The following is a 12,371-nucleotide window of genomic DNA, read 5'->3' as shown; positions in this document are numbered from 1 at the left end:
TGACACTTCAAACACTACTCCACGAACTGAGCAATCTGCCTCTTCATACTAGACCACCAGAAGGTCTCATGCAAGTCCCGATACATCTTTGTACTACCAAGATGTACCATATACATAGAATGATGCACCTCCTCTAGAATCGTCCTTCTGATCTCATCGTCGTTCGGAGCACATAGTCTGCTCCCAAACCTCAACACACCTCCCTTAGAGATGTTAAACTCCGTAGTCAGTCCCTGCTGTACCTTTTCCATAACCTCTACCAACTCTGCATCACTAGCCTGCGCGGCTTTTATATGCTCAAATAAGGTCGGTTGGATCACTAAACTAGTAAGATAAGCCTGATGATCACTAGCCATCAACTCTATACCCAAGCTTTCCAAATCTCGTATGATGTGACACTGAGTTACAACCGCAGATACAGTCGTAGGCCCTGAGTTCTGACTTAACGCATCAGCCACCACATTAGCCTTCCTCGGGTGATAACTGATCATGCAATCGTAGTATTTAATCAACTCTAGCCACCGTCTCTGCCTCATGTTCAACTCCTTCTGCATGAAGAAATATCTAAGGCTCTTATGGTCAGTGAAGATCTCATACTATACACCATACAAATAGTGTCGCCAGATCTTCAATGCATAAACCACAGCAGCCAATTTCAAATCATGCGTAAGGTAATTCTTCTCGTACTCTTTCAGTTGTCGAGAGGCATAAGCCACCACCTTACCCTACTACATAATCACACATCCCAAACCTTTCAGAGACACGTTGCTATAAATCACAAACCCACCATCCCTCGAAGGAATGGTCAACACTGGAGCAGTAACCAGCCTGTGCTTCAACTCCTGAAAGCACTGCTCGCAATCATTGGTCGATTCAAACTGCACTCCTTTCATGGTCAATCGTGTCAGAGGTCTAGACAGTTTAAAGAAACCCTCTAAGAAGCGACGATAGTAACCCACCAGTCCTAGAAAACTCCAAACCTGCTGCACATTCTTTAGCCTTACCCAATCGACCACAGCTTTAATCTTGTTAGGATCAACTGATATACCATCCTCGAAAACCACATGGCCTAAGAACGCAATCTGACTCAACCAGAATTCACACTTCTTCAATTTAGCATACAACTTCTTCTCCCGCAAAATCTGTAACACTAACCTCAAATGTTCCACATGCTCTTCCGTACTCCTCGAGTATACCAGTATGTCATCAATAAATACCACTACGAACTGATCTAGGTACTCATGAAAAACCCTGTTCATCAGATCCATGAACACCATCAGAGCATTCGTGACCCCAAAAGGCGTGACTAAGAACTCATAGTGGCCATATCTGGTTTGGAAAGCATTCTTCGCTACATCCTCCGCTCTAACCCTTACCTGATAATATCCTGACCGCAAGTTGATCTTCGAAAAGACCCGCGTCTCCTACAACTGGTCAAAAATATCATCTATACGAGGTAAAGGATAGTGATTTTTCACAGTTACCTTGTTAATCTCACGGTAATCAATGCACATTCGCATCAACCTATCCTTCTTCTTCACAAACAGTACTAGAGCTCCCTGGGGTGAAACACTAGATCGAATGAATCCCCTGTCCAGCAATTCCTACAACTGCTCCTTCAACTCCCAAAGTTCTGCTGGAACCATCCGGTACGGAGCTTTAGAGATCGGTGCCTTACCAAGCAACAACTCTATCATAAACTCCACCTCACGATCTGGAGGTAAACCGGGTAAATCATCTGGAAACACCTCCGGGAACTCGTTGGCTACCCGAATGTCCTCGAGTCTCAACTTATCCCATGATGGTTCCTTCATACAAGCTAGGTACCCTTGACATCTGTCCTAGAGTAGTCTCCTCACTTATAATGTCGACAAAATCTGTGGCGCTGGACGCACACATGATCCCACGAATTTGAACTCGTGCTCCCTAAGAGGTCTGAAAACTACCATCTTCCTATGAAAGTCGATCACAGCATAACTGGAGGACAACCAATCCATCCCCAGAATGACATCAAACCCCGACATGTCGTATACCACAAGATTCGCCAGTAGCAGCTTCTCCTGAATTTCCACTAGGTAGTCTACCAACATCTTCCTACAGAAAGACACACTCCCAGATGGCGTAGTAACAGATAACACCTCATTCATGTCTCGGGTCTCAACCCCACACCGTCCCATAAAATTCATAGATACAAAAGAATGGGTCGCACCTAAATAAAAAAAAACATAAGCTTTATTCGAAAGCAATAATAAGGTACCTTTCACCACGTTACCTGCATACTCAGCATCCACTAGAATAAGAGAGTATACTATGGCCAGAGTTGTATTAGTCTGAGCGGTTCCCTGAGGTATCTGATTGCTCCCTCGGTTCCCACTGAATGCAGGCACATCTCGCTTTGGTGCATAATAATCATGAGACATGTGGCCTGACCGACCACAGTTGTAGCAGTTACCCCCAAACAACCAGCACTCACCCTCGTGCCACCTATGACATTTGGTACAACGACCACCAGTCTGGCTCCCTTGAGAGTCCTGGTGCTCGGTATTCTGGTTGTAACCCAAGCCCTTTCTCCTCTTCTTCCACGATCTTTGACGAGATCCTGTATGAGAACCAGAAGGTACTGTCTTCTTCCTCGATTCTTGATCCACCTCGTCCTCTCGGATACCGGTCTTAATCACCGTGGCTTTATCCACCAACACCGAGAACTCACGGATATGAAGCATACCCACTAGTTTATGGATATCCTTCCTCAAACCCTTCTCAAACCTCTGAATCTTCTCATACTCACTCAAGATCATACGTGGTGCAAAGCGGGACAGCTCTATGTATTGAGCCGCATACCCCTACACCGTCAAACTCCCTTAAGTCAGTTCTGAAAACTCATTTGTCTTTGCATCACGTATGGAAGCCGGGAAGTATCTGTTGAAGAACACCTCCTTGAAACAGCTCCGCGTCATCTCCTCAGGACCGGCTCTCTGCTTCTCCAGCAGACTCACCGCAGTCCACCAACGATCCGCCTTCCTAGACAGCTGGAAGGTGGCATAAAGGACTCGCTGACTATCCGTGTAGTGCAAGACCTCCAAGATCCTCTCAATCTTCTCCACCCAATCCTCTGCTATCGTCAGGTCAGGTCCTCCAAAGAACGTTGGAGGATGCATGCATGTGAACCTCTCAATGGTGCACCCCACAGCAGTAGGAGAGCGCTCGTATCTCCTCACACTCTGCCCGATCTCCCGTAACATCTGCCTCGTCAACCTCGAGGCACATAAGGAGACTCATCACTCGTAATCTCCTCAGAACCACTCCCAGGTCATTATCCTTGGGATCCATTCTGCCGTAGAAAGGGAATCTATCAGCATCCCTACGACACATAGAATTAACACCATGATCTACACTAATCGTGTAAACTATTTCCTGCCAGGCCTAGGTTTGTCCTATCATACCGACACAAAAGTCATCAATGATTTGCTCTACTTTTACTGGAATCGTTGGCCCAGGAAAAAAACACAGAATACAGTCGACAAATCCCGTTCTAGCAACCGAACAACCCTCAACCAACTCTACCCATATCCACATCTTATACTCTGGTATGTACTCATAACTAAGCCTAACCAAGTCTACAAGATCTAGTAACCTAGTTAGTTCTAATACCAAGCTATCACGCCTTGAACCCAAAAATAGGACCCGAGGGTGAGAATGTAATCTATCCTATCCTTGTATCCGATAAAACATCTAAAGATACAGTACAATGGATGAGGATCCGACCCCGTGGGGTTCCCAGGCACCCTAAACACATCCAAATACAATCACATACAGAGCGGAAAAAGGTCATTCTACAACAACATATGCAGTACCATACAAGAGTCTATACAAGAGCAGAACATGGCTCTATAAAAAACGTACAAACGGGTGCCCAAACACATCTCAAAATAGCAACCCAACAAAAATACAGTCCTCATACTTACCCAAGAACTAAAGGCAGTACACCGGCCACTACGCTCCCTACACCAGGATGCTAGTTCTGGTTACTTGAGGACCTGTAAAAATATACGTACAGCAGGGGTAAGACACCTCTCAATAAGGAAGAACATAGGTTATATCGGTGTGTGGTATTTGATTGTTATCATGATACAACATAAACGCAGTTAAATGCATTTCAGTACTAATTTCCATAGTGCATACATGCATATATACATATACACATGATCAGTAATTACGGTGTTGTCACACCCTTCAGCTCGAAGCTGGCCCGTGACATATGGTGTTGGCCCGTAGCCAACCAGTGAACATAGCGCCACCGGCACATGGCTAGTCCTTGAATCCCATGGCATCGTACCGGCCCTAACTGGTGGATCCACATCCTTCGGCCTGATCTGCCAAAATAGGCTCACGCCCTCGGATATAGAACTGGACACTCTTGCCCACATGGCAAGTGATAACACACCCCCTCAGATATAGAGTCGGACACTCTTGCCCACATGGCACGCGATAACACACGCCCTCGGATATAGAGCCAAACACTTTTAGTACCTGGAATAATTTCAGAATCGCGTTCCTACTAGCATTTCAACATATCACACACACATGCATGCTCATATAACCAAACAAACCACACCCATTTGGTAATCTAAATCATGGTTTTTCAAACAAATATAGTTTAAACAAGTCAAGGCACGACCATCCCAATATCACAGTATAAATCAACATATACCCACGGTTTTCAACAAAACCTGGGATGCAGCCCATCATCCGCTTTTCCCAAAATTGTAATAATGAAAAGCCCATAGTTTTTCCCGTAAAATCCCCCCAAATGAGTAGCCAAAACACACACAAGACCATGAACCACAGTTCCACCGAGTCCGATTTAAAAAATAACCAATATAAACATAGTTCCCCTTACCTCTTCCCCGAATAACAATCCTGAACTCCAAGGCCCCAAAATAGTGAACCAGGTTCCAAAACTTACAAATCATAGTACAAAATATGCTCACAACACTATTACCTACAAAAATACAGGATCAGAAATGAAAATCGAGCCTTACCTCGATTTTACGCCAAAACCCAAAAATCTTCGAAACGAGATTCCAATCTGTAGAAATTGTAGAAATCCTTCCATGATCCTCGTGGTAGCTTCAGATTTCCGATTCCATCAACGATCGGTGAAGAAATATAGAGGGAAGGAGTGTAGAGAGAGTTCTAAAGAGAGAGAGAGAGAGAGATAGGATTGAAGTTTCTTAGTGAGGAAGTAATGAAATTTTCTATTTATAGCGCTTTGACCCGGCCCAACTCTTCGACGAAATGGTGTTCTCGTCGACGAATCTTCCACTGCCTTCATCGATGAATCAGTGACCTCGTCGACGAATCTGAGATCACTGGTTTTTCCGAGACTCCTCGATTTCTCTGAATTTCATCAACGAGAACAACAAAGGCTTCATCGACGAAATATGGCTTCATCAATGAAATATGCCAAATTCTCAATTTGCCCCTCTCTTATTCATTTAGACCCAGTTATCACGGTTTGGGTTCTTATAACAAGTCTATTATTAGTGAAGGTTTGTAAAATTCGTTACTAATAATAGGGTATTGGTGATAGTTTAGAGGATTCATCACTAATAGTGTTTGTATTTAAAAAATATATAAATAATTTAGTTAACAATAATAGTGATGGTTTCAAAATTTTGTCACTAATAATAGGGTATTAGTGACAGTTTGGAAGATTCGTCACTAATAGCATTTTTATTTAAAAGATATAAAAATAATTTAGTTAACAATATTAGTGACGGTTTCAAAAGTTCGTCACTAATGATAGGGTATTAGTGATGGTTTAGAGGATTCGTCACTAATAGTGTTTTTAGCCGATGACAATTATGCCATTAGATAATTCTTAAATGGTGCTAGTTGGATATAAAAAATTATCTTTTATTAAACCCTTGCTGGCTCTAAAAGAAATAATTTTCAGTTAACTTAATTAATTTTGATGTTGTGAGATAGAAGTGACAATTGAAAGGTGCATAGTTAACTTTTTTACTGCTCTTTAGTTATCGTGTCTAAATTAATTTCAGTCTTCTGGCATGACTGATGATTTTTTTTCCCCCGTTAGCATTTTGATAGCAATATGGATGGACACACTAATCAATGCATGCTAAATTATTAGTTTAGTTATGGTTAAATTCCTAGATAATTTATGAATCCTTATTTAGGAATATTCACTAATTATTGATCTTTGGTAATATTGTTTGAAAATCGTGATCTCTAGAGAACTGGTACACTGTCTTCCTGAGGGAAGTTTAGATTCAGATTCAAATCACACTAATAATCACGTTGAGGGTAAGTTCTTATGCTATTCTTTTGTGAAAGACATTCATCCTTGGCAAATGAAATGGTTGACTAGAAGAAGTTTCACCATTCATGTTTCCTTTTATTTTCTTTTGGGGTGCTCACAATTGGTAAATATTTTAATTGCATATGCATTATTTTTCTTAATGAGCCTAAAATTTGTTGTATATATTGTTATATATATTTTGTTTCTCCATTGTTGCCGTTCTATACTGTGCTTTGTCTTTGTGTGATATTGTGTTTTAAGTTCCAAAGTTCTTTTTGTCTAACCTAGGGATTTAATTTTTTCTTATTGTTTCAGTTTAATAGATGATTTAATTTTTGAACAGCATGCTTGGATTGATATATGTTGTGAACTGCATGCTGGTAGTGGACATTAGGACTGCATCCTTGATTGGAAAGCCACCTATATGGTTGATGCAGTGATGTGTATTACCTGCTGGTAGATACTTTTAGGTTGTTGCATGTCTTAATCTAAATGACATTTGTATGATGCAAAAAATCTTGTGAATTGCAACCTTTTGAGACTTGTAGGTTTGGGAAATGTTCTATTTACAGACGACATGCTGTTGAAAATTTGTTAAATTTCAATGTTTTCTTAACCTTTAACAGTACTTAACAAACTACAAGAACAAACTGGCATCATCAACAAACTGCAAATGAGAAACAACTACATTCATCCGTACCAACAGCAACACCATGGCCCAAACCCCTTTGAATGGCCATGTCAAGGATCCTAAACAACACATCAGCTACTAAGATTAAAGAAACTTGCCTTACATAGAAGCAGAAAGCCAAGCCTTAGGATGACCCTTAATAATTACAAAAAAAAAACACACGCACACAAAAAAAAAAAAATGCAAGAGAAAGACAACCCCCTAATCCAACAATGCCAATTAGCTCCAAATCCCTTCCTATCAAAGACCTAATCCAAAAAAGATGAACCCTGTCATAGGCCTTCTCAAAGTCCAACTAAAAAACTACCTTTCCTACTCCAAACATCCTCCACAACCTCATTAGCCAAGAACGACATCCAAAATACATCTAACCCCACAAAAAGTTGCTTAGGAACAAGAAATAGTATCCCTTATCCCCATCTTAATCCTCTTGGTGAGGACCTTTGCAATGATATTATAAATGCTCATAATCAAATTAATAGGATGGACATGACTAACATTAACAGAGTGGTCTTTCTTTGAAACCAAAGTGATTAAAGTTGAGATACTTTTGGGAATCACCACATTAGTCTGAAACTCATGAAACAATTTCATAAAATCACACTCAATGACCTCTCAACAACTCTAAAAAAAGGCTTAGGTTGAAACCATTTGACAAATGAGAATGATTATAGTGTGCGGACACTAAAAAAACCAGGGTATTAGTGACGAATTTGTAAGTATTAGTGACGGTTTTAAACTAGTTGCTATATCCGCGGTTACTACAAACTATTAGTAACGAATTTGAAATTCGTCACTAATAATATAGTATTAGTGACGAATTATAACCGTCACTAAAACCCTAATACCGTCACTATAAATTCTACATCAACTTTGCTCAAATTCGTCACTAATAGTAGGGTATTAGTGACGAATTATAAATTCGTTACTAATAGTACAGTATTAGTGAAGGATTCAAATTCATCACTAATAGTAGGATATTAGTGAAAAATTTCAAAACCATAACTAATACTCTACTATTAGTGACGATTTTGAATCTTTCACTAATACTGTACTATTAGTGACGAATTTGCACTAATAACATACTATTAGTGACGAATTTGAATTCTTCACTAATAATTAAAAAATTTAAAAAGAAATTCAATACTAATTTTTTTAATCATTAATTGTTGTAAAAATCTGTAATTACATTTTTGCATACATAACCTGAAATCATAATTACTACAAAATTCTTAAATTATTCAAAATTTCGAATTCAAATGCAAATTCAATTAAAATAAAAAAATTACTTCTTTTTAGATAACAAAAAAAATTTAAAAAAATTCAAAATTCAAATACTCATACATTATAAAAATTCAAATTAAAACATAAAAATTTAATTTGTTCAAATAACAATAAAAATTACAAAGAAATAATCAAAAGTTGCATCCGACAACTATAGCGCATGCATGACATCGTGTTGATGTTATGACAGTCGCGAACCCTACAAATTAAGAATCATAAAAAAAAAATAGTATAGAAATGGAGAGCGTAATGGAGAGCTGACACTCAATACAATTAGGAAGAAAAACATAGAGAGTGCGTCATACAATAATTTTTAATCATAAACGAATAACTGAAATGAATGTGAATGACGTACGTATGAATATATAAAGTTGCATGCATCAAACCACGCACGTAGACACTTTAACTCATTCCCAAAATAGAATATCCCTAGTGGTGGACGAATGATAATGCTTATCCATAGTTAAAAGCAAATGATATGTCATGTATGTCAATCGATGCAAATTTAGGACTTAATGAAATAAATTTTCGTTTAACTTTCACTCATCATTTCAAAAATATTTTAACATTCATTTTATCATAATTATTTTTGTACATGGTTTTTTATTGGAAAAAGTTTAACAAAATTTCGGCAGCATAAACCTATACCTGAAACATGGTTGTTTTCACAAAATAAAATATTTCAAGCATGCAACAACCTAAATCCACTACCAGCATGTTATTCACAATATATTAGCCATGTAGTTGGCATTCAACACAAGCATGTAACGATGTCTTTCGACAAAATAAAAATGAATATTGAGTACGGTTTATATTTAGACAAATTTAAATCCTAATCCTAATGTTCTTGTTTTGAAATATAATTTCTTTTTTCAAAAAAAATTATCAAATTTAAATTTACTTAAATTCAAATTAATTTTAAGATAACTATTAATTATTTTTATATAAATTCATATAGATTTAAATAAAAATCAGAACTTCAAGTTGGTATAGATTGACAAATATTTACGACTTGTTTATTTGTGCAAAACTAATTTCATTTTTTATTTTTTATTTTAAGGATAATTAATATGAATTCATCACTCTTTTTTTTTTTTTTTTTCTTTTTGGGCAGCACCCTTCAGGTAAACATAGATGAACTAAGAAGATTGCAAAGGGCAACTAACCTTCTAAGAAGAGGACAAAATTAGAACTTATAGCATTCACGAAAAGTTTAAAGGCGATACCAATCAATACATGATGAAATTCATTTCGGTAAGATGAAAAAAAAAAAAAAAACATCAAGTGGAGCCATGCAAGATTTGGGATTCAAATCTTGTAAGCTTATCTGAGCATATTGATTATTTTAGAATTATACACCCATCACTTGATGACAATTCGACAATATATCAAAATTTAGGAAGCTAGGCATTTAATATCCTATCCCAAATTCTATAGGTATCTTTACAATAGCCCTAAAATTAGTTCTAAATGAATTGCATAGAAGAACCCAAAATTATGGGGTTGCGGTGCTAGGCACAGAAGGAGATGAAAAAATTGACTACTTTGGTGTGTTGAATGACATTATAGAGCTTAGCTATGGAGCAAATCGAGTCGTCCACCTATTCAAGTGTACCTGGTGGGACATCGGAAATAAAAAGACTAGGATAAACACCGATGCCTACTTCACTAGTGTCAATTTTAACAAGACCTGGTATCAAAATGACCCTTTCGTGCTTGCGACACAGACAAAACAAGTGTTTTACCTTAAAGACACCAAATTGAAGGGTGAATGGCATATGGCCCAAAAGATTCCTCCCCAAAGTTTGTACACAATTGCAGAAGTTGCAAATAGTGAGATGAGTGCCGGTGAGACTACATTCCAAGAAGATGAGCCATCTATCCATGCAGCAGCGCAATCTTTTGCAGATGTTGTCAAAGAAGGCACCGATCCTATACCATTGCATAGGGATGGTGCCAGGGTAGAACACATAGGGACTATTGACATTACAATTGAACCTTCTGTTGACGTTCACTTCATCGACGATGAAGAAACTGATGGGGAAGATGAAAAAGGGGTCGAGTATTGTAGTGAAGAGGAAGACACTTTAGAAAGTGAGGATGATACCGATATTGAGGACGTATAGGGGGGTAAGCATGTTATTTTTGTCACTATGTATCTGATATGTGTAAATAACTTAAAAATAGATGTATGCTGCATCCATCTAATATTCGTACTTCTTATATTTGCTTGTTTATTAATTTGCAGATATGGCACCAGACAGTCGACATTGGAGAAATCCTTTCAGGCAGATGGGTACATCGCATGAGGATGACCCGACATCCTCCTCCAGATTGGCAAACCCCGTCGGTCCTGATGTGGCAGCACCATTGTCTGAGCCATCGGAACCTCGGCCAGACATGGATGCCACTTATGCGACTGACATGCAGGGTGAGTTGCCGACCGTCATGAGCAGTGTTGGTATGGATACGAAAGTTATATACATGTCAATTGTTGATGATAGTTATTTACGTGTATGATTATAATGTTGTTCTTAAATTAACTCTACTTTCAACATCTACGTCCACGGTCAGGTCAGGTCGTGGTGCAGCAAAGAACATATCGCTGAAGAAGCACCTGGAAAGGACTAAACAGTGGATCGGATCCACTTTCCTCCAGGATACACTGCCCCACTAAACAATTGGTGCATCGCATGGATGAGGGAGCACGACATTATATGCCGACAGTATGCTCCAGTCACCACATTCAACCGGCCACAGGTGACTCGAGAGCAGGGCATGGTTCTTTATATGCGTATTTCGGTAAGTTCCCTAACCCTATATAGTTGTTTTTAATTTAAATATTTTTTTTACTTTTAATATACTAGCCAATTAACAACTGTCTAACATTGTAATTGTATTACCTATATATGCAGGAGGACTTTGATATGGACATCCTCGAGGATGACCATGTGAAGAGGGCGGTCGACGTCCAATTGTGTAATAAATTTAAGAACTATCGCTTTAAAATGCGCTCCCATTTTCGAGCGATGGGAGATGAAGCAGAAGCGTGACCATACGATAAGATATCCCAAGAAGATTGGGACGTGGTGTGTAGCCATTTTTGCGACCCGTGCTATCAGGTGATGTTTTTGTATTATAATCACTAATTTTTCACAATGATGTCGCTAATATGTCGTTATTACATCTTCCTTGTAGGCCATATGTGAAACAAATGCTGCGAACCGCAGCAAACTCCCTATGACACATTGCGGTGGATCGAGGCTATTCGTAAATCATCGCCAGGTAATTACAATATATAAAATTATCTTACCATTACATGATATAATACTAATGATGACTTATATGATAATGTAGCGTGATCTCGAGACTGGCGCATAGGAGCTGCTGCCGGATCTATATCAGAGAACACACCAATGACGATCGGGGGAGTGGTGCGAGGATGCGCAGGACCGACATGTAAGTGAAGCAAAAGATCTAGTTTATTACTTTATTCAAAACATCAAATTTGTAGTCTTACGTATTCCTTTTTATCATTTTCATGATTGAAATTAGGCACGGATGGTCGAGCTGAGGGATGCACCTGTTTCAGAGGGGAGTCCGCACATGACTGATTTCGAGATCACTTCCTAGGTGCTTGGGCAACGAGCGGGGTGCTGGGTGAAAGGTCTTGGAAGTAGTTACATCGCCCCAATAACATCATGATCCATGGGTGCGGTGGCTCGTGCAGAGATGGAACGACAGCATCGAGAAGCCGAGTGTGATAAGCAGGAGATGGATCGACAGATGCAGATGATCGCTATGGAGAACGCGAAATTGAGATCGGAGGTCTCCAGCTTTCGAGCCCAGATGCAAGCCATGAGGGATAGGATCATGCGGTTAGAGGAAAAAATGCGCCGATCTGGACAAGATGATGCTAGTGGCTCCTTTGATTGATTATAAGGTATTATGATCACAAATTAAGTTTCATGTTAAATCGTGCGAGTCTAGAATGCCTCATGTATGGCTGATGCAGTTGATGTGTATTGCATGCTGGTAGTGGATATAGGTTCTCGTGTGCTTTCAACTTCTTAT

At 39.1% G+C, this 12,371-nt stretch overlaps 1 protein-coding gene across 1 annotated transcript in view; it reads left to right on the top strand.

Moving 5' to 3' along the window:
• Window positions 1-11,760, top strand: part of LOC131147024 (GDSL esterase/lipase 7-like) — a 28,152-nt gene extending 16,392 nt beyond the window's left edge. Inside the window, exons 5-6 of the mRNA XM_058096909.1 lie at window positions 10,546-10,669; window positions 11,655-11,760. Of these exons, the coding sequence (XP_057952892.1) occupies window positions 10,546-10,669; window positions 11,655-11,760 (230 nt within the window). The remainder of the gene's footprint in view (window positions 1-10,545; window positions 10,670-11,654) is intronic.
• The last annotated feature ends 611 nt before the right edge of the window (window positions 11,761-12,371 follow it).

The sequence above is a fragment of the Malania oleifera genome, chromosome 1, assembly GCF_029873635.1.
Source record: "Malania oleifera isolate guangnan ecotype guangnan chromosome 1, ASM2987363v1, whole genome shotgun sequence".
Lineage (NCBI taxonomy): Eukaryota > Viridiplantae > Streptophyta > Magnoliopsida > Santalales > Ximeniaceae > Malania > Malania oleifera.
This window is presented reverse-complemented; position numbering and strand designations above follow the sequence as displayed.